The sequence below is a fragment of the Galeopterus variegatus genome, unplaced genomic scaffold, assembly GCF_000696425.1.
Source record: "Galeopterus variegatus unplaced genomic scaffold, G_variegatus-3.0.2 Scaffold3424, whole genome shotgun sequence".
In the NCBI taxonomy this organism is placed as follows: Eukaryota; Metazoa; Chordata; class Mammalia; order Dermoptera; family Cynocephalidae; genus Galeopterus; species Galeopterus variegatus.
In genome coordinates, this window is record NW_007729535.1 from 86,827 (window position 1) to 105,203 (window position 18,377).

The window sequence follows — 18,377 nt, forward strand, 5'->3', positions numbered from 1 at the left end:
GCCCGCCCCGCCCCGCGCGCCGCGGTGCGCCCCGAGAGGCGGCCGCTTCCGAGAGGGCTCGGGCGACCCTTCCCCTGCAGCTCCCAGAGCCCCCGGGAGTAGGGTCAGGGGGTTCCGGCATGAAGCGCGGCCCCCAGCCACGGTGCTCTCCGTGCTGCGCCCGGCTCCGAGCCTCTCCACTCCCGCCCGATTAGTCTTTCCGGCCCAGGCCGCCCGCCTGGCGCCTCTGCCGAGCCCCCTGCACCCCCCATCTCGGCCCCGGCCCCGCCGCCAGTCCCCGCGCCGCCCGGCTCCGCCTATCTCCCTGCTCGGGTCCCTCAAAGCTCGGACTTCGACCCTCCCCGCTCCGGGCTCTCCTCGCTTCTCCTCCGGGATCTCGCCCACCAAGCCCCGCTCCCCTCAACCACCCGCAGCTTCCGCGCGGCCCGGCCCTTGTCCGCGCAGGACAGGTTACCAGACCAGCTGGAGGAGGGGCCTGAGCCTGTGGCCCTTGTGCACCCCGCCCCATGATTCCCCCAAATCTACCCCCAGAATTCCTGTTTGGGCTAGGGTCGCAAGAGACGAGACGCCTTCGAGTCCTTTACTAGGGAAGGGATGAGTGGGGGAGGAGCTGAGCTGTTCCCAAGTCCCCCGCCTCCTGGGGAGCAAATATTCCTCCCCCTCTCCGCGGTAATCGGCTCAGCCTGGTCCCACTGACCTCCACCTCCCCCCACAGCTGAGTCTCTTGGCACCTGGATGTGTGTGTGGGTGGGGAGGGGAATCCAATCTCCCTTCCCCTCCATCTGGCCTGGTGGACAAAGGGCAGGGGGAACCATCTGGTCCCGCCAGGATGGGGGAGGGGCCCACCGGGGCGGTCCCATGGGGTGGGGGAGGGGCGGCGCTCTGGAGACAGCTAGCGCCTGTAGGGTCTAATTGCATTGCTTTATTTCACCGACCTCCATCCACTCTGTCTCCCCACCCCCCCCCGAACCTCAGAGCAGGAAAGAAGCTTGGCTGAGAAGACCCAGGTCTGATAAGCTGGGGAGGCATGGAGAACCCAGAAGGAAGGGAAAAAGCAGGGAGATCTGAACGGCAAAGGGGTGGCCCTCCCCTCTGGGGGGCCATTCTGGGCTGGGGCCGGCTGTAATCTGTGAGTGAGTGGAGTTCCTAAGCCTGGCAAGAGGGTCTCCTGCAAGGGCTGACCCATGGGGTCCCCGCCTTCCCAGGGAGGTGCTGCATAATTAGAAGTGCACATGTACTTGTGCAAGTGCTTGTATGGAGGCACATGAATGCACGTGTGTATATGCCTGCAATGCAAAGCTACACATGACAATGTGCATGTCAGTCCAGAGTTCCATGTACCTATGTGATTGCTCCCAAGTGAAGGGTCATAGCTGGCTCTAAATGTGTAAGCATGCATGTGAGCATGTTATGTACCTGTGGCCTAAGAGGGACAGGGAGTGTGTGTGAGGGGTGCAGTGGGTGACTGGCTGACTGGCCTACAAGGCAGCTGGAGGGAGGAAGTGGGAGGAGGAGGCTGAGCAGAGCAGAGGAAGGAGTGAAAGCCAAGCAGGAAAGCGTATAGAAGCTCATCTAATGGATTACTCTCCACCAGATTATGTCCCTTGATTCCTGAGTTTTCTCTTGATTTTACCTACAGTCTGTCATGGCAAGAAAAAGAAGTAGAAAAGACAAACAGATCCCAAAAGACAAGATCCAAGAGAGACATATAGACAGACACACCTGTTGCATGTAGGATGAGCCAAGGGCCCATGGAGGGACAGAGAGAGAGATCCCAAGGCAGGCAGGCAGCCCTTCCCCATCAGCAGGCCTGGGCCTTAGGCTAGCCCCTGCAGGAAGTCCAGCAACCCTGTATGCCACTCGTCAGGTTTGTCCAGGTAACAGGGGTGCCCCGCCCCCTCCATGACCAGCACCCGGTGGTTGGGCAGCTGCTTCAAGTGCTCAAAGCTGGTCTGACCCATGGGGTCCTGGTCTCCATATACAATCAGAGCCGGAGTCTAAGAGAAAGGAAAGGGGGGCAGAGTCAACAGGGACCTGTCACATCAGCCCCAGTCTCCTGGAAGCCAACTCAAGCCCTCCCCACCACTTCAGTCTCTCCCTGGGGCCACCCCAAATGAAGGGGAGAGACAAGCTAGCCCAGTGGTGAAGGTACGGATATGTGTCTGCTCCAGCACACAGTTTAGCACAGGGCTTGGCACAGTAATCTGTAGCCATCCCTTGGTTACCCCCAACCCCCAGATAAGGAAGGGTCTGGGATGAACCCTTCCTTGCTCCTGGCAGAGGCATCTCAGCTTCCCACACAAGGGTACCTTTATACTGGCATAGTCGGCAGCACTGATTTTGTCAGTACAGATGGGGGCCACTGGCACATAGCCCCGGAGCTGGGAGCCAGGGGCTGTGAGGAAGGGCAAGGAGTACATGCCACTCAACGATGGACTGATCACAACCAGGGGGCCCAGCTCCAAGGCATCCACCACAGCCACCAGGAAGCTGCCAGGGACCAGCTCCCCAATAGGGGCAGGGGCTGCTGCTTCCTTGGAGTGCCCCAGACCTGCAGGGATTCAGGTGTGGGACAGACAAGACAAGGGCAGTGAGTGGGAAAACAAGGGAAAGAGGGTCCCTTCCTCCAGAAAGTCCTCCTATGTCAATCTCTGTGGCCAGCTTCCTGTTACACCCAGTATACCCAATATTATTCCTATGGCAGCCTAAATCTATCATATCTGTGGCAAGCATGAGGCATCTCCCTCCATGCCTGTGCCCATCTTCCCCAGCAGTAACAGTGTCCTAAAAAGAATCAGACTCTGAAATCCAACAGGGCTGGGTCCAAGTCCCAATTCTCAATTTCATGTCTATGTGACCTTGGATAAGTCCCTTCAGCCCTCTCCCAGCTGTTCAGTTTCCCTATCTGTTAAAAGAGGATAACAAAAGTATGTTCCACTTAAGATTGTTTAAAAGGCACCTGGCCCTGGATTGGAACAGGATAGGTTCCTCCAAAACAGTGGCTGAGAAGCTGGCTCTGCACTCCCCCTTCAATCAGTCACTTCCCACCTTCACCCTGAAGCTCAGCGCAACCAACTGTTAGAACCAATCCTGTCCAGGCTGGAGGCTCACCCTTGAGCCCTGAAACTATACCAGCCCTGGCCACTGAGGGGATCAGATCAGCCATACTGCCCCTTCTACACTTGGCACCAAGGGCTGGGGCCTGGCAGTCCAGGTTATGACAGGCAGTATGAGGGTGCCCCCACCTTCCCCAGAGCCCAGCTTAGGGCTTTGCATGTGGAATCATGACTAGGGGCCTAGCCACCCCGAGGCCCTTCCCTGCTCCCCAAGGCACTGGAGATAAAAGTTTCACTCCTCAGGGCTTCCAACAGCCTGTGGTTATGGATCTATCAAAATATTTTACTTCCGATTGGCTGAGCACCAATTGCTATGTGTCAGGTACTTAACCACATACTCATGTGGATAATCTCATTCCATTCTCATTACAGCCAACCCCAAACATGAATGTGGTTATATCACACTATAGATGAGAAAACAGAGGCTCATAGACACTGAGACACTGCCCTGGGTAGCACTTAGGAGCAGCTGCATAGTGTCTGGACCACATCTAGGTCAAGACTGGAGAAGCTCAAAGACCCTCACAGCGTGCACCAAACTCTGTCAAGCTCAGGGCCCAGCCTGGCTAGGTCCCCTGCCCTGGGTCCCTGATGAGGCCTCCCCAATCCTTGCCCAGAAACCTGCCCTGGAAGTACCTGGCAGGTCAATGGCCACGGCCCGGTAGCCAGCCTGTGCCAGCCTGTGCAGTGTACCCAGGTTCTTCCAGGTCTCGGAGGAGAAGCGGATACCATGCAACAGCAGCACAGAGAAGCGAGTGGCCTGTCCACTGCCTGGCCGTGCCTCTCGGAAGAAGAGGTTCTGGCCCTGCACTTGGATGGTGCCCTCACGCTGCTCCATGCCCGCCATACCTGCCGCTGCTGTGCTGGTGAAGTGCCTGCAGTTCAAAGTCAGGCTGATGAGGGAAGACAGAACACCCTGCCCAGGTGGAGAGAGGAGGCTGCCACAGAGAGGGCAGGGATCCTGCAAGGAGCAAACAGGAAGGAGGACCCTAGGAGGCTTCCAGAACTCTAGGAATATGCCTTGGAGTCAGGAAGACATAGTTGTTATTTCTGCCCCTTAACATTCACTTTTGTGTGACCTTGGGTCTCAGCTTCCTCATCCGAAATATAGAGACAATAAAGCCTACCTACCTCGAGAATTAAGAATTTAAGGAAAAAAATTAACAGTGAGGGTGCCTGCCAGTGGTAAGAATTCAGTACGTGGGGCTCCCATTAGGATTATTGTTCTCATCGTTATTACCCTTTTCCACAAATGGGTATAATTTAATAGTACTAGCTCATAGGTGGTTGATAGGATTGAATGAGGCCAAGCATATAAAACACTCGGCACCGTGCTTAGCACGTAATGCTGAATCAACGGTAGGTACCTATTTTGCTTATCAACCTCAACCTCCGCAACACACTGTTACAGGTCGTGGGTTGGCACAGCAGGCCAGAAGGAACCCAACTTGGGGTAAAAAGCCCATTTTCTGGAGGCGGAAACCAAAGCTCCCAGCGGGGAATGACTTTGGAGTTTCACCCCGCGAGGGACGCGGCGGGGCGCCCAGCGCGCTGCTCGCTGGAGCTCAACGCGTTGACGCCACCGTCAGGCGCGCGGTCACGGGTGCCGCCAAGGCTCGCTCCGTCTCTGGCGCGGACCATGGTTCGGGCTCGCTGGGTCTGGAAGGGCGCATGGGGAGATCTGGGGGTCCGAGATGGGAAGACTTGGGGTAGGTGAGGCTGGGTCCTGACTGGAGAGAGGAAGAGAAGGTCGGGAGCGCAGGGAGGGTACCTGGGGAGCTGCGTGGACTCGCGCAGACTGGAGGCAGGCGATGGCTGGCGGTGGATGGGGCCCGGGGACGGAAGCAGGGAAGAGGCCGGGCCGGGGGCGGGGGCCGAGCTGTGTGTTCCGGGGCGCTCTCTGGTGGCCACAAGTTGCCGTAGGATCTGTTGGCGCTGCTAAACCCTCTCCATCATTTTCTCCAAGTCCTTCAGACCCACGTGCTCCAAGCGCAGGGCTGAGCGCCATCCCGAAACCCTCAGCGACTTGCCTCACATGGACATCGCAGGGAATCAGGAAGAAGGTTCCTTCGTTATCTCATCCCCGCTGCTCCTTTCCTTCCCCTCCTCTCCCCATTCCCCTTATCCTCAGTCAGGACTGCCAGGGCCCGGGTTGCGCGCCTGGTACCGGATATGCGCCTGGCCCGGAGCTAAGACCCGACAGGTTTGAGTGAGAGGCTCCACCAATGTCCAGTCAGGTTGCCTTGATCGTTTTCCCAACGCCTCCGAGCCTGTTTGCCCACCTTCAGAGTGGGCGCGGATGTTGCCAGCCTCTACAGGGGACCAACACGGAGTGAACCCCACGCTCCGCACAGCCAGCCTGTGCCGAGCCTGGCCGCCCCGCGGAGACCTAAGCCTGGAACAAACCCGACCTTGGTCACACATCGCCAACCAGGATAGGTGCCATGAGTAGAAGTGAAGGGGCCTGGAGGTGACCCCAGGCTCTGACCGTGTGTGTACAGGAGTAAGGCAAGTGGTCGTGCCGAGACCTGGAGCTGCTGCGTAACAACGACATCTGGCATTTACATAACGAGGCCTCTGCGCCAGGTACTGTTCTGAGGCTTGACGGGTCCCTAAGTCCATATGACAACCCTGTGCGTGCGGTGCGTCTTATCCTTAACGCCATTGTACAGACGAGAACTGAGCGAGAGTGAAGATGTTCTGGTTGGTGGAAGGAAGCCGGGTGGCTCTCCGCCTGCTCTCAGGCCCAAAACATCCGGAAAATCTGGACGTGGGGCGGATCTCCGTACTCTGGAGGGCCGCCCCCAGCCCCCCTCCGCTCGGGCTAGTTGGTAACTAGGCACCAAGCCTGCGGCTGCGGACTGCGCAGGCGCGCCTCCGTGGCCGCGCCGGTAGTCGCCCAGGGCTGGAGCAGTCCGCAGAGCTGCCGAGGCAGCGCCATGGTCCGGGCGCTGTTTGGCTGCTGGTTCCGCGTGGGCGGAGCCCGCCCCGGGGTGGCCAGCCCCGTCATCCCGGTCGGCCCGGTGAGTGTCCCCAGGGTGGGAAGCCGGCAGGTTGCCCGGGGGCGGGCCATCCTTGCCCCACCCCTTGCCCCCGCTACCCGGAAGAGTCCTGCGGCTTGGGCAGGCGCTTTTTATCGGGAAGTGTGTTTGTCGGTCTGTCTGCCTGCTTGTGTCAGTGTGACTACTGTGTGTATTTCTGTTTGCGTGTGACTTTGAGGGTGTGTGTCTATCTGTGTGTCTGTTCGTGTGTGCATTTCTGAGGATCTGTGTGTGTCAGGCCATCTGCCTGTGCATGTGTTTCTTGTGTGTGTAGTTTTAGGGTTGTATGTATGATTGTGAGCTTGAGTATTTCTGAGGGTCTGCAGGTGGATTTGAAAGCAAGTGTGTGTCCATTTGTCTGCCTGACTCCTGACTGTGCTCTTGATTTAGAAGGTATTATTGCAAGGGATTGATAGTGCACGGGCCAGTGCGTGTGCAAAGAGGCAGCGTGTACGTGCAGGGAATAGCTTGTGCAAAAGAAAAGCGTATGGGGGTAAGACTAGATGTATGTGTGCGCGTGTGACACGTGTGTCACTGTCGACGCATATTCCAATGAAATAATGCGGGCACGTTTACTCTTCCCCCTTTCCCCGGCCCCTCATCTGTAGAGCAGACTGGGCTGCAGGCCCCCTGCAGTTGTCTAGTTCTGCCGCACCCTGCGTTGCCAGGGCAACTGCCGAAGCTCCGCCCCTCCCTCCCGTGACCACAAGGAGAGGTCCAACGCGGATGCTCCGCCTGGTGGGAACCTGGGCAAACGCCGCGTTGGAGGCGCGCATCCGAGGCAGTTTGTGGTCTAGAAGAAAACAGGAGTGCACTCTTCCTTCACTAGGCTCCTGGTTTTCCAACAGCACCAGAAGGGCTGCCACTGCCCATGCACCGCCAGACCCCGGAGCCTGAGGTTGTGGGGCTCGGGAAACATCCCAAAATTTCCCAGAGTGGTAGATGGGGCCGGAGATAGGTCCCCAGCTCCTAGCTCAGGCCGGGGCTCAGTTGGTGCTTAATAAAGACGCGTTTACCCGAATCCCGGAACGAGGGAGTCACGCTCATCCTATGCCCAAGAAATGATGACAGGGACAGCCCCGGGTCAAGCCCACTGTATTATTTAACTCTCATAGGAGGCTTGGGAGGGCAGCCACGAGGTTATCCCATTTTACTGACAAACTGAAGGCATGCAGCCTGGAACTGGCAGAGCCGAGTCTCAAAGCCAGGGCTGCTTACCCTGTTTGGGTCCTGAGGTCTGTCCTATGGCTGGCAAAGTCCCCAGACTGAAGGAGTCTGTAAAGCTGTGTGTTTGTATGGGGTGGAGGTGGGGGTGGGGTGGCATTCACTTCTGCCGTCTCCATAATGCCCCTTCCATTTCTCCCTCTACCATGCTCCTCCCTGGCTCCTCACCCCCTCATGCCTCAGCACTTCTTCCACCAGGAAGCTGTGATGTGATCTCCGTGAGCCCATTAATAACAGCTGGGATAGACCATTAAATCTTCCCATTGGTTGTAACACACATTCTTATTTTAGCAGCGTGATAAAAAAAAAAAGCCTTTCCAAACATGCCTTCAGTGAGAGATCCCTTTACACATAGTCTCTCTCCTTTGATAGCCTCACCACCCTGCCCATCAGGAAGCGTCCAGTTCATCCATCACCTCCCAGCCCCACAGTTTCCTCCTTGGCAAACCAAGTGTGGTCTGGTGGTTAAGAGCCCAGACCTGGGTTCAAAGCCCAGTTTTCGTACTTGCTACTCTGCACTTTAGGCAAAAGAATTTACCTCTCTGAGCCTGTTTCCTCATCTGTAAGAGACCTGTGATCATATCTGCTCCCCAGTGTTCTTTGTGGACCTGTGAGCCCTTGCATGTGAAGGGCCAAACACAGGGCCTGCTGTCACAAGCACTTGATGAACAGAAGTGGTTTTAGCTGGCAGTGATAATGGTGGTCACTGAGCATACTGTGTGCCGGGGGACACCTCAGATGCACCACCTCACACTGCCTGATATCTGAGCCTTTACCCTGGCCTGTGGAATAGTTGGCTGTGAACCCCCAGACCTTTGCCCAAAGCAAGGGAAGGGGCAAGGGTTGGAATTCTTCCTCTTTTGGGACTTCTGGGTTGGGTTTTGGGATGGGGTCCAGAGGACCTTGTGGGGCTCAGTCTCAGCCTCTTTTCCCTCTCCTCTCTTCTCCTCCAGACTGTGATACAGACCTCCATGAGCTGGTCCCAGGTAGCCTTGCTGGGCCTGGGCCTGCTGCTCATGCTACTACTGTATGTGCAGCTGCCAAGCCCCCCTGAGCAGACTTCCTGGCTCTTGGGAGGCCCCAATGTCACAGTCCTGGCTGGTCTCACCCCTGGCAACTCCCCCATCTTTTACCGTGAGGTGCTCCCGCTCCACCAGGCACGCAGGTGGGTGCTAACCCAAGGGTCTAGTGAAGGGACTGGGCCAAAGGGGAGTCCCTGTGTGGGACCCCAGCTCAACTCAGGATGCTCATGGCCTGGGAGGGTGGTGGGAGAAACCTAGAAAGAAAGAATGGTGGGCTCCCCCCAGTCCCCCAGGATATACATTCTCCTGTATGCCGACAGGGTGGAGGTGGTGCTGCTCCATGGAAAGGCCTTTAACTCCCACACATGGGAGCAGCTGGGCACACTGCAGCTGCTGTCACAGAGGGGCTACCGGGCCATAGCCCTTGACCTTCCAGGTGAGCATACCCACCCCCGGGTCTAGGGAGGCAGGAGGCAGGAGGCAGCAGGTATCAGGGGGCATCTTCCCAGAAGGCAGAATTGAGGGAGTAGGGAAGCCCTAAGGTATGGCTGGGAGGCATCTGGACCCCAATGTTTGAACAAGCGGTGGTAGGTCACAACACAATATGCCACCATGTAAAAGTCTGTGTTTTTATTTTCTACCTTAAAAACTACAGTGTGAATTGCTGTGTGTCACAGAGCAAACAGAAACATGACTCACTTCACAAGTGCTCTCATGGGGAGATTTCACTGTATTTTTATGACAAACTATGTAGCTTTTTGGCTTTTTAACTACACACATGATTTGTGCTATTATTCTTGTCATTAAAAAACCCAACAACGGGCCGGCCCGGTGGCGCACTGGATAAGTGCGCCGCTTGGGAAGCGCGGCGGCACTCCCGCCCAAGGGTTCGGATCCCACATACAGACCGGTTCCCGCTCACTGGCTGAGCGAGGCGCGGGAGCAACACCGAGGGTTGCAATCCCGTTGCCGGTCCCCGGTCCGGTACGGGGGCAACACTGAGGGTTGCGATCCGTTGCCGGACACGGAAAAAGACAAAAAGACAAAAAGATAAAAAACCCAACAAACAGTGAAGCCCTTGGAGATGGGAGAAATGTGGAGAAATGCCACATTTCTCTCCCTCTGTAAGCAGTGTGTGTGTGGTGGTGGACAGGGGGGTGTGCCAGGCCCTCTTCTGGGCATTTTTCTGCCTGGAGATACAGACAATATGCAGGACTGTGTGGTGGGGGTTGTAAACATGATTGGTATCCTGCTTGCTTAGTGAATCCATCTGCAGCTTGGCTTTCTCCCCCTACACCATATCTCATGGATCATGCCAGTCCCTGCAAACCTCCTCTCTATCATTAACACTGCAATGTGTGCTATAGGAGGGATGGAGAGGTTTTATTCAGCTATTCCTCTTCTGGTGGACATGTGGGTTGATTTAATTTTCACTGTCGGTTGAAATGCTTGGGTAATGTAGCTGAAGTGAGCTGAAGCATCTTTGGACATGCTTCTCTGAGCATATGGGCAGCACTGTCTCTAAGGTGCAAGGACAATTAGTGGGTCAAAGGATACACATTTAAAAATTTTGACAAATACTACCTCACCCTCCAAAAAGGCTGTTTGGATTTATCCTCCCATTAGTCATGTATGAAAATGCCCATTTCTCTACATCTTCCCCAACACAATCGGTCTTCTTAGTTTGGCCAGTCTGCTGAATCAAAGATGTTTTTCTAGCAGGCCTATTATGTTACAAAAAGTAGCTTCTGGGAAGTTTGGGGTAGCATGTGCCATGTGCCACTGGTCTCTATCTCTTTCCTCCACTGTGGCGGGCAGGAAGTCCTGGGCGCTTTCCCAGTTCCCCTTAGCTGCTGCCTGTTGCTGTTCCTAGGTTTTGGGAACTCAGCACCTTCGAAGGAGGCAAGCACAGAGGCAGGGCGGGCGGAACTGCTGGAACGGGTGCTGCAGGACCTGGAGGTGCAGAATGCCGTTTTGGTGAGCCCCTCGCTGAGTGGCCACTATTCCCTGCCCTTCCTAATGCGAGGCCACCACCAGCTACATGGATTTGTGCCCATCGCACCCACCTCCACCCAGAACTACACACAGGAGCAATTCTGGGCCGTGAAGGTACTGGAAGAAGGATCTCCAAAGGTCCCTGCACTCTGTTCCTGGCTTGGGTCATGGAGGGTCAGGACTCCAGTCTTACTTGGAGGGACATGGTCCCATCCCTGATTTTGAAGAGGTGGGGTGTTTGGGGAAGACTTCTTAAGGAGGTGTCTTGGGGGTCAGACCCTCATCAACACCATGGTCACAGCCCGTTTCCTTGCCCTACAGACCCCAACCCTCATCCTGTATGGGGAGCTGGACCGCATCCTGGCTCGACAGTCACTACAGCAGCTCCGCCACCTGCCCAACCACTCTGTGGTGAAGCTACATAATGCAGGCCATGCCTGCTACCTCCACAAGCCACGAGACTTCCACCTCATTCTCCTTGCATTCCTTGATCATCTGCCTTGAACCAACACACTACCTTGGCCCCAAGCCTGGCCTGAGCGTGGAGGGTCTGGACCACTGCCCTCCCTCCACCAGGGAGACAGCCCCTGGGAATGGAGGGCAGAGGTCAGAGGGCCAGGCCCAGCCAGGACGTCTCATTTCATCTCACAGGCACAATAAAAAAGCATTTCGTCTTTCCTGGGGAGTGACCTATTTCCTGGTGTTCTTGGGGAGAAGTGGGAGGGTAGGCAATTGTGGGACTGCTTTGGGGCTGGGAGCTGGAGAGGATGTTCCAGCAGCCTGGAAAGGCCAAGAGCGGACCACTTTCTAGCTGTCTGCCCTTACCACTCTGTGCCTCAGCTTCCTCATCTGTAAAATGGGCATGATGGTAATACCTAACTCAGAGGGTGTTTGTAGGATTGAATGAGACTGTGAATGGAGCACTTGGCCGCACAGGGCTGGGGAATGGGAGCGGGGGCTGTTACTACTGCTGCATGACAACTGGGATTGGTGGGAAATTCAGGGTCTAGGCAGCTGAGCTGAGTGAGTCAGGAATGCAGGACCTAGGGCCTAAGGAGGAGGGTATGTAGAGGCGGGGGTGAGGAACATGGTTTAAGAATTAACAAAGCATTGTTGATGAACCACCAAGCCTGTTTGCCACCTTGTTATGTGTGGGTAAGCAGCCTAGACTTAAACCCCAGGTTGGGTAGGATGGGTCCATCCTCTCCCCTCCTTGGCCCAGAGGTTGAAGTCTTGGATCCCTGACCCTCCCCAAGCTGAGTCAGCCCCTGGAGCACAGGACAGAACTGACTGGGAGTACAAAGGGCAGCCAGGCACACAACTGGGCAGCTACAGCTGTGTGCAGCCTGCGGGTGGCCAGTCAGACACCTGTGCCCTCTGTTTATCCTCCTTCTCTGGTGGTTGTAGAACAGCCAGAAAGTTTTGGCACAGGGTCAGCCAAGAGTGTGCTGTTTGCCCACCTGTCACACTGTCATGCAGCGTCACGATTACAACCTCTCACCATGACATCCTGTCACACCACCCACCATCTCACACTCGTGTTGTCACACCACAGTCATACCCACTGATACAGAGTTAGATTTGTCCATACAGTAGAACGTTCACTCGGTCACACGTGCTCCCATCCATACATTTATTCGTTCTTGGCGCGTTGTCCGGGAGCCCTCTGTGCCCGGCCAGGGGCAGAAGCCTGCGTATACATGAACCAGCCTCCTGGAGCTCACGACATGGGGCAGACAGACATTAACCAATAACTTCACCATACAAGGAGCTGAGGCAGTCAGGAAGGAATTCTCTGAGGGGCTGAGGTATGAAATGGGGAGCGGTAGGAGACTTTCGGGTAGGGGGCGGGGAACAGGCAGGGGCTTTGCCGCACTGCCTACCCGAAGGCTGAAGGAGGAGTCGTCCTTCGAGGATGGGACCATCCCGAGCTCCCGGCCCAGGCCCTAGTGCAGGGCATGGGGGCGTGTCCCATGGGGCGGGGCCAGCTCGGCGCTCAAGGGGCGGAGCTGGCAGCGCGGACGGTTGCCCGGGGGCGGGATCTTGGATCCGCGCCTCCAGTAACCAGCCAGAGGTTCGTACTAGGGGAGGCGGACGGAAGCGCCCGCGCCGACGCGGCCGCAGGGACTGGGCGACCCTACTCGCAGTCCTCAGTCTCCGCCCTGCGAGCTGACTCCGGCCACGTGGTGGGCGGACTCGGACGGTTCTGAGCCTGCGACCTCGCAGGACCCTGAGGCAGTCGCTGAGAGGCGATCGCGGGCTCAAGACCAGGAGAGAGCGAGGTGGGGGGCCCTGGGGAGGGGCAAAGGGATCTGGGGCTCCCTGGCATTAAAGCTGGACAACTGGGAGAAATTTTTTGAGGGTGGGGGGAGTAAACATCTGGGTTTAAACCTGGCTTACTCTCCAGAAGTCTCCGAGCCTCTCTGAGCCTCAGCTTTCTCCTCTGTAAAGTGGGCATTCAGAGGCACAAACTTCATGGGGCTCTCCTTTGGGATTCAATAAGGAAATGTGTTGAAAGCGGCCAGCACAGCGCCTGAAACAGAATAGGAGCTCGTAACGGGAGCTCTGAAACAGCTGTCCTCTCCCTATGGGACGTCCGGGAAACCGCCGTTGGAAGGTGTGCGCCGTGGTGTGCAGGTGGAGTCCGCCGGGCTCCAGCGGCCGGGAGGGGTGGTTAGCCATTCACTTTGCCCCCAGCTCACCACGCGCAGCGCCATGACCAGCCAGAGTCTCGAAGGCGAGCACCCGTCCGTGACTCTCTTCCGGCAGTACCTGCGCATCCGCACCGTCCAGCCGGAGCCTGACTATGGTGAGAACGCAGCGGCTCCAGGGCCTGTGATGGGGCCTCACGGGCGGGGACTGTGCTCTTAACCAGCCTCCAACCCCTGTCACCTACTTTGCTGCCGCAAATGGCTCCTCAGCCCCTCTAGCCATTCTCTCTCTCTTTTTTCTTTTCTTTTTTTGGCGGCCGGCCGGTAGGGGGAATCCATATCCGTGACCTTGGGGTTATAAGGCTACGCTCTAACCAGCTGAGCTAACCGGCCAGCCCTATCTCCAGCCATTCTCTTTGTATGTTAACGGACTGAAGCAGCCCCTCCAAACTGTGAAGGAAGCCTTTCCCCAGAGGCTGTACTGCTCCAAAAGTCATTCCTGATGGCTAGTTAAGGAACAATTTCACTTCACTCCCCAGGGCGGGAGCGGTGGGGGGGAGCCAAAGGGAAGGAGATGCCCTCCAAAAGCCTGCCGAGGCTGGACGGAGGCCACAGTCCTTAGGAGTCCAAATCCCTGCTCTGACTTACCAGCTGAGAGAAGTTGGGTGAGTATCTCCATGTCTCTGTGCCGTAGTTTCTCCATCTTCAAGAAAGATAATAATAACATCTGTTTCCGACCCTGGACCTCCCCCTGGCCTTTCCATACTGGCCAAAATATCTCTCTGGGGACAGAAACGCAGGTGTCTCTGAGGGATGTGGAATTGTGTTGGAGAGGCAGCAGCCCATCTCTGGGTCTGCTGCCCTCTCTGGGCTGCCTGGGCTGGTGGGAGCCATGGGTATGCAGAAGCGGCCCCAAGACTCTCTGTGCCCCCAGGGGCTGCCATTGCCTTCCTTGAGGAGAGAGCCCACCAGCTGGGCCTGAGCTGTCAGAAAGTGGAGGTGAGCCTGAGGCCCGAGTCGGGAGGGAAGGTGGGCCTCAGGCATCCTCCTCACTCTGCACTGACCACCTCCTGCCCTGACTCTCTTCAGGTGGCACCTGGCTATGTGGTGACTGTGCTGACCTGGCCAGGCACCAACCCCACACTCTCCTCCCTTTTGCTCAACTCGCACACGGATGTTGTGCCTGTCTTCAAGGTGTGTACAGTGGGAGTTGGGAGGTGGGTTAGGTTGTTAGGCCTTTGAGAAAGACATGCTGCAGACCTCAGTTTCTGACTTCAGGGAGCCCATGGAGGTGGTCCTGCCACTAACTCTCAACATCCACATGGTGTTACTGTACTCAAGCAGCCTTCATCCAGCAACGATTCTGTGTCAGGGTGAGGGTGGAGGCAGGAGACAGAGATGGAGGATGGCAGTCAACTGTCTTCTGCAGCCCTTTTCTGTCCCCTCCATCATTCAACCCTACAGTGGACTCCTAGGGCAGGGCCACTGTTGATCAGACTGGATTAATGACTAAATTTGGGGCTTGGACCCCTTTCCCATCCCTCTTCCCAGGAACATTGGAATCATGACCCCTTTGAGGCCTTCAAGGATCCCGAGGGCTACATCTATGCCAGGGGCGCACAAGACATGAAGTGTGTCAGCATCCAGTGAGTGTTCTCCATTCCCAGCCCCCCATAATGTCCCCACTGGCTCAATGGATTGACCCAGGACCTGGGGATGTGATTGGAGAACCTCAAGGCCAAGGGATATCTGAGTTTTTTTGGAAGCTGGCAGGTATAGGGATCCGAATCCTTGACCTTAGTATTATCAGCACCACGCTCTGAGTGAACTAACTGACCAACCCCCACAAGAGATATCTTCCCCTATCCATTGCATGGATGGGGAAACTGAGGCCCAGAGAGGGGCAGGGACTTTCTGGAGTCCCTGTCAGGCTGTGACAGGGTAGGGTCCAGGACACAGGACTCCAGCTTGCCATCCCTACCTTTCCCTGCCTGAGCATTTGGTGGCTCCCCAGCACGTGGCTTATGCCTCTTTAGGTACCTGGAGGCTGTGAGGAGGCTGAAGGCTGAGGGCCACCGTTTCCCCAGAACCATCCACATGACTTTTGTGCCTGGTAGGCGTGGCTCAGGGAGGGGTCAACTTTGGAAAGGGGGAGGGTGTCTTGGGGGGCAGCCCCCTCATCACACATCCCTGCTGCTTTTACAGATGAGGAGGTTGGGGGTCACCAAGGCATGGAGCTGTTTGTGCAGCGGCCTGAGTTCCAGGCCCTGAGGGCTGGCTTCGCCCTGGATGAGGGTGAGCAGGTTGGCAAGCTGCTAAGCAGCCAGGCAGGGGGTACGGAGGCTACTGGTGGGGACTAGGCCACTCCACCTTTTGAACCCTCATTTCCTCCTCAGGCCTGGCCAACCCCACCAAAGCCTTCACTGTCTTTTATAGTGAGCGGAGCCCCTGGTGTGAGTATGGGCTTGGTGGGAGGGGGTCACTCTACAGGTGGAGAACTAGGCCAGAAGGGCAGGGCCTACAAAGGATCACACAGGTTGGGGCCTGAGTAGGCCATGAACCCAGGACCACTGCCTCCCAAGCCCTTTATACCTAGGCTTCTCCTTCCTGAACTTCTCTAAGGGCAAGCTCTGACTGTGGGCAGACACCAGCTCTGTGCTGCAGGCTCTGAGGGGGACAGGGCCCTGCTAGAGGAGCTTGGAATGAGGAGGAGAGCTGGGTCCAACCTAGGGCTGATGGTGTCTCCAGCCCCTCTCCTGTCCCCCATGTCCCCTCAGGGGTGCGGGTCACCAGCACTGGGAGGCCAGGCCATGGCTCACGCTTCATTGAGGACACAGCAGCAGAGAAGCTGGTGCGTGGCATACAGGAAGGGAGGCTGGGAGTTCGGGAAGCTCTGTCCTAGGGCCACTTTCATATCTAACCTCCTACTCTCCTAGCACAAAGTTGTGAGCTCGATCCTGGCATTCCGGGAGAAGGAAAGGCAGAGGTGAGGCAGCCTAGGAACGGGGTGGGGGTGGTTCTGGGAGGCTGTGCAAGAGAGGAGGGAGGCTGATCCACCTTCTTTCATCTGTTGCTCCCCGCTTGTTACCCCTGCCCCTGGCCCCCTACCCTGCCCCACTGCAGGCTGCAGTCAAACCCCCACCTGAAGGAGGGGGCTGTGACCTCCGTGAACCTGACTAAACTAGAGGGTGGTGTGGCCTATAACGTGGTACCTGCCACTATGAGCGCCAGTTTTGACTTCCGAGTAGCACCGGATGTGGACCTGAAGGTGTCACCTCCACCTGGGTTTGGAGGAGGGAGCCCGGGTCTTCAATCCTGTCCCAGAGGCTCAGGGAAAGCCTGAGGGGTCAGCTCATCTCCTTCCTCTTAGGCTTTCGAGGAGCAGCTGCAGGATTGGTGCCAGGCAGCTGGCGAGGGTGTCACCTTTGAGTTTGCTCAGGTATTGACTTGGGACCTAGAATGGGGGAGTATGGGGGTTGGGGGAGACTGAGCTGGCCAAGTGTGTGGCAGAGTAGGTGTGTGTGCTTGGTGTGTCTGCATAGCTATGAGAGACACATTTTATTCTCTCAACAAGCATTAGTGTGCAGGCCATTGTGGATGCTGGGAAACACTTTGGAGAATGAAATTAGGCACAGTTCTTGCCCTCATGGTCCTTACAGTGTGAAGGGGGAGACAGACATAATAAAATATCCACATAATATTACCTTTATCTAAGTATGAACACATGTGGTCCAGGAAAGGGCAGGACCTCACTCTGAGAGCTTGTAGTCAGGGTATTTGGCCAGTCCGAGAGGTCTGGGGGAGCCATCTTGAGGAAGGGGCACTTGGGCTAGGATCTGAAGGATGGGCAGGAGGTAAGTAGATGGAGGGTGTGGAAAGGTCCCAGACCTAGGGCATTTGAGGGACTGACTGAAAGAGGGCCTGTGGCTGCACTGGCCACCTGGATGTTTGGGTAGGTGGGTGGGTGGGGTGGCGGTGTGCCCTGTGCCAGGCACAGCCCACCCTCTGAAAAATAAGGTAAAATAGCCAGGCCCCTGTCCTGATCCTGCCATCCTTCCCCTCCCCTAGAAGTGGACAGAGCCCCAAGTGACACCTACTGATAACTCAGACCCCTGGTGGGCAGCTTTTAGCCAGGTCTGCAAAGACATGTGAGTGCACTGGCCAGCCCCCCTCACACAGCCCAGCTCTCTACAGCTCTCTCTTCCTATTGCACCACTCCACCCCCCGGCCCAGTCTCCCTTCCCCCTCTCCTTTCTCTGCCTCTTCCTTCTTCCTTGCCCCTTCAATTCTTCCCTTGCCCTCTCCCCTATCTCCCTCCCTATGCACCAGGCTCTTCCCCTTGCAGGAACCTCACTCTGGAACTGGAGGTCTTTCCTGCTGCTACCGACAGCCGTTATCTCCGCGCGGTGAGCCTCTGGCATGGCAGTGCGTGGGCAGTGAGCTGGCCTGAATGTCGGCTTTCCCCTAATGCCTCCTCCTCGCTCCCTGCAGGTGGGGGTCCCGGCTCTGGGTTTCTCGCCCATGAACCACACACCTGTGCTGCTGCATGACCATGATGAGCGACTGCACGAAGCTGTGTTCCTCCGTGGGGTCGACATATACACACGTCTGCTGCCTGCCTTGGCCAGCGTACCTGCCCTGCCCAGTGACAACTAAGCTCCTGGACTCCCCAGCCCCTGCCCCTGGAGTTTCCATCCCAAACAGTGCCATGGACCTCCTCTTCCCCCTGCCCAATAATAAAGTCTGAGTGTGGCAAGGGGCTAACAGGGAGGACATTCATGGTGCAGAATTCTATCTCTCTGGGGATATGCTGTTACCATCCCCATTTCACAAATAAGGGAACAGCCTGGCTGTAGACCCCACCCCACCACCCCACACTGCTCTGTGCCTCTCAACATAGCATACCCACTCAGTACCACTCAGTCATGTCTATGCTTAGCAACGGGCCATAGTTCTTGTTCTCAGTGGCCACCATATTTGCATCTGACCTGTGAGGTCAGGGATACCATTCCCATCGAAGGGGGTATCAAGACAAGACGTAGGGGAACCACTTCTGGCTTTCTAGGGGCACACTTGGGATCTTGAGACAGGACCAGAATGTGGCAAGGTGGACACCTGCCAGATGTGGGGCAGGCAGAGGGACAACTGGCAAGGCATGACTGCTGGCATTTGCCAAAACCTGCGGGCTCTGGTGTTGGGGGCAGGGGTCAAAGAGGGGTAAGGGCCCTGGTAACAACCAGGTCAGTTCATCTTAGGTTGCCCGGAACTCTGGCCAGGAATCACGGATCAGTGTGTGCAGAGGGATACAGAAGTTGGGCTTTAGTCTGT

At 56.7% G+C, this 18,377-nt stretch overlaps 3 protein-coding genes across 9 annotated transcripts; 2 read left to right on the plus strand and 1 right to left on the minus strand.

The window, feature by feature from the left end:
• Positions 1-902: 902 nt before the first annotated feature.
• ABHD14B (abhydrolase domain containing 14B) lies at positions 903-4,963 on the minus strand. Its single transcript, XM_008585030.1, has 4 exons — positions 4,888-4,963; positions 3,753-3,991; positions 2,310-2,551; positions 903-1,997 (listed from the first exon to the last, which is right to left on the minus strand). The coding sequence occupies exons 2-4, from the start codon at positions 3,961-3,963 to the stop codon at positions 1,818-1,820; spliced, it is 633 nt and encodes a 210-aa protein (XP_008583252.1). The 5' UTR covers positions 3,964-3,991; positions 4,888-4,963; the 3' UTR covers positions 903-1,817.
• Positions 4,964-5,679: 716 nt separating this feature from the next.
• ABHD14A (abhydrolase domain containing 14A) lies at positions 5,680-11,081 on the plus strand. 4 transcript variants are annotated; one of them, XM_008585032.1, is made up of 6 exons: positions 6,051-6,139; positions 6,766-7,055; positions 8,335-8,546; positions 8,724-8,839; positions 10,277-10,512; positions 10,720-11,077. In XM_008585032.1, exons 2-6 carry the CDS (start codon positions 7,029-7,031, stop codon positions 10,900-10,902), a joined length of 774 nt encoding a protein of 257 aa, XP_008583254.1. In that variant the 5' UTR covers positions 6,051-6,139; positions 6,766-7,028; the 3' UTR covers positions 10,903-11,077. The 4 variants fall into 4 exon arrangements, with proteins under 4 accessions (XP_008583255.1, XP_008583256.1, XP_008583253.1 ...); XM_008585033.1 differs by lacking the exons at positions 6,051-6,139; positions 6,766-7,055 and adding an exon at positions 5,680-5,702; XM_008585034.1 differs by lacking the exon at positions 6,766-7,055 and having other exon boundaries at positions 5,835-6,139; positions 10,277-10,380; positions 10,720-11,076.
• Positions 11,082-12,594: 1,513 nt separating this feature from the next.
• On the plus strand, positions 12,595-17,822 carry ACY1 (aminoacylase 1). Of its 4 annotated transcripts, none has more exons than XM_008585035.1 (15): positions 12,595-12,680; positions 13,096-13,207; positions 13,984-14,048; positions 14,139-14,243; positions 14,601-14,695; positions 15,086-15,162; positions 15,255-15,344; positions 15,446-15,502; positions 15,827-15,900; positions 15,986-16,035; positions 16,173-16,317; positions 16,420-16,488; positions 17,118-17,197; positions 17,395-17,455; positions 17,541-17,822. In XM_008585035.1, exons 2-15 carry the CDS (start codon positions 13,114-13,116, stop codon positions 17,703-17,705), a joined length of 1,227 nt encoding a protein of 408 aa, XP_008583257.1. In that variant the 5' UTR covers positions 12,595-12,680; positions 13,096-13,113; the 3' UTR covers positions 17,706-17,822. The 4 variants fall into 4 exon arrangements, with proteins under 4 accessions (XP_008583257.1, XP_008583258.1, XP_008583260.1 ...); XM_008585036.1 differs by having other exon boundaries at positions 17,379-17,455; positions 17,541-17,687; XM_008585038.1 differs by lacking the exon at positions 17,395-17,455 and having other exon boundaries at positions 17,541-17,665.
• The last annotated feature ends 555 nt before the right edge of the window (positions 17,823-18,377 follow it).

Excerpts from the sequence above, each read along its gene's own strand:
- ABHD14A (XM_008585031.1), top strand. The coding sequence starts at position 6,056 with ATGGTCCGGGCGCTGTTTGGCTGCTGGTTCCGCGTGGGCGGAGCCCGC. Across the intron at positions 6,140-8,334 it reads CCGTCATCCCGGTCGGCCCG|ACTGTGATACAGACCTCCAT; the intron begins GTGAGTGTCCCC and ends CTTCTCCTCCAG. Across the intron at positions 8,840-10,276 it reads CATAGCCCTTGACCTTCCAG|GTTTTGGGAACTCAGCACCT; the intron begins GTGAGCATACCC and ends TGCTGTTCCTAG.
- ABHD14B (XM_008585030.1), bottom strand. The coding sequence starts at position 3,963 with ATGGCGGGCATGGAGCAGCGTGAGGGCACCATCCAAGTGCAGGGCCAG. Across the intron at positions 2,552-3,752 it reads CGTGGCCATTGACCTGCCAG|GTCTGGGGCACTCCAAGGAA; the intron begins GTACTTCCAGGG and ends GAATCCCTGCAG. Across the intron at positions 1,998-2,309 it reads CCGACTATGCCAGTATAAAG|ACTCCGGCTCTGATTGTATA; the intron begins GTACCCTTGTGT and ends CCTTTCTCTTAG.
- ACY1 (XM_008585035.1), top strand. The coding sequence starts at position 13,114 with ATGACCAGCCAGAGTCTCGAAGGCGAGCACCCGTCCGTGACTCTCTTC. Across the intron at positions 16,318-16,419 it reads CACCGGATGTGGACCTGAAG|GCTTTCGAGGAGCAGCTGCA; the intron begins GTGTCACCTCCA and ends CCTTCCTCTTAG. Across the intron at positions 17,198-17,394 it reads AGCCAGGTCTGCAAAGACAT|GAACCTCACTCTGGAACTGG; the intron begins GTGAGTGCACTG and ends TTCCCCTTGCAG.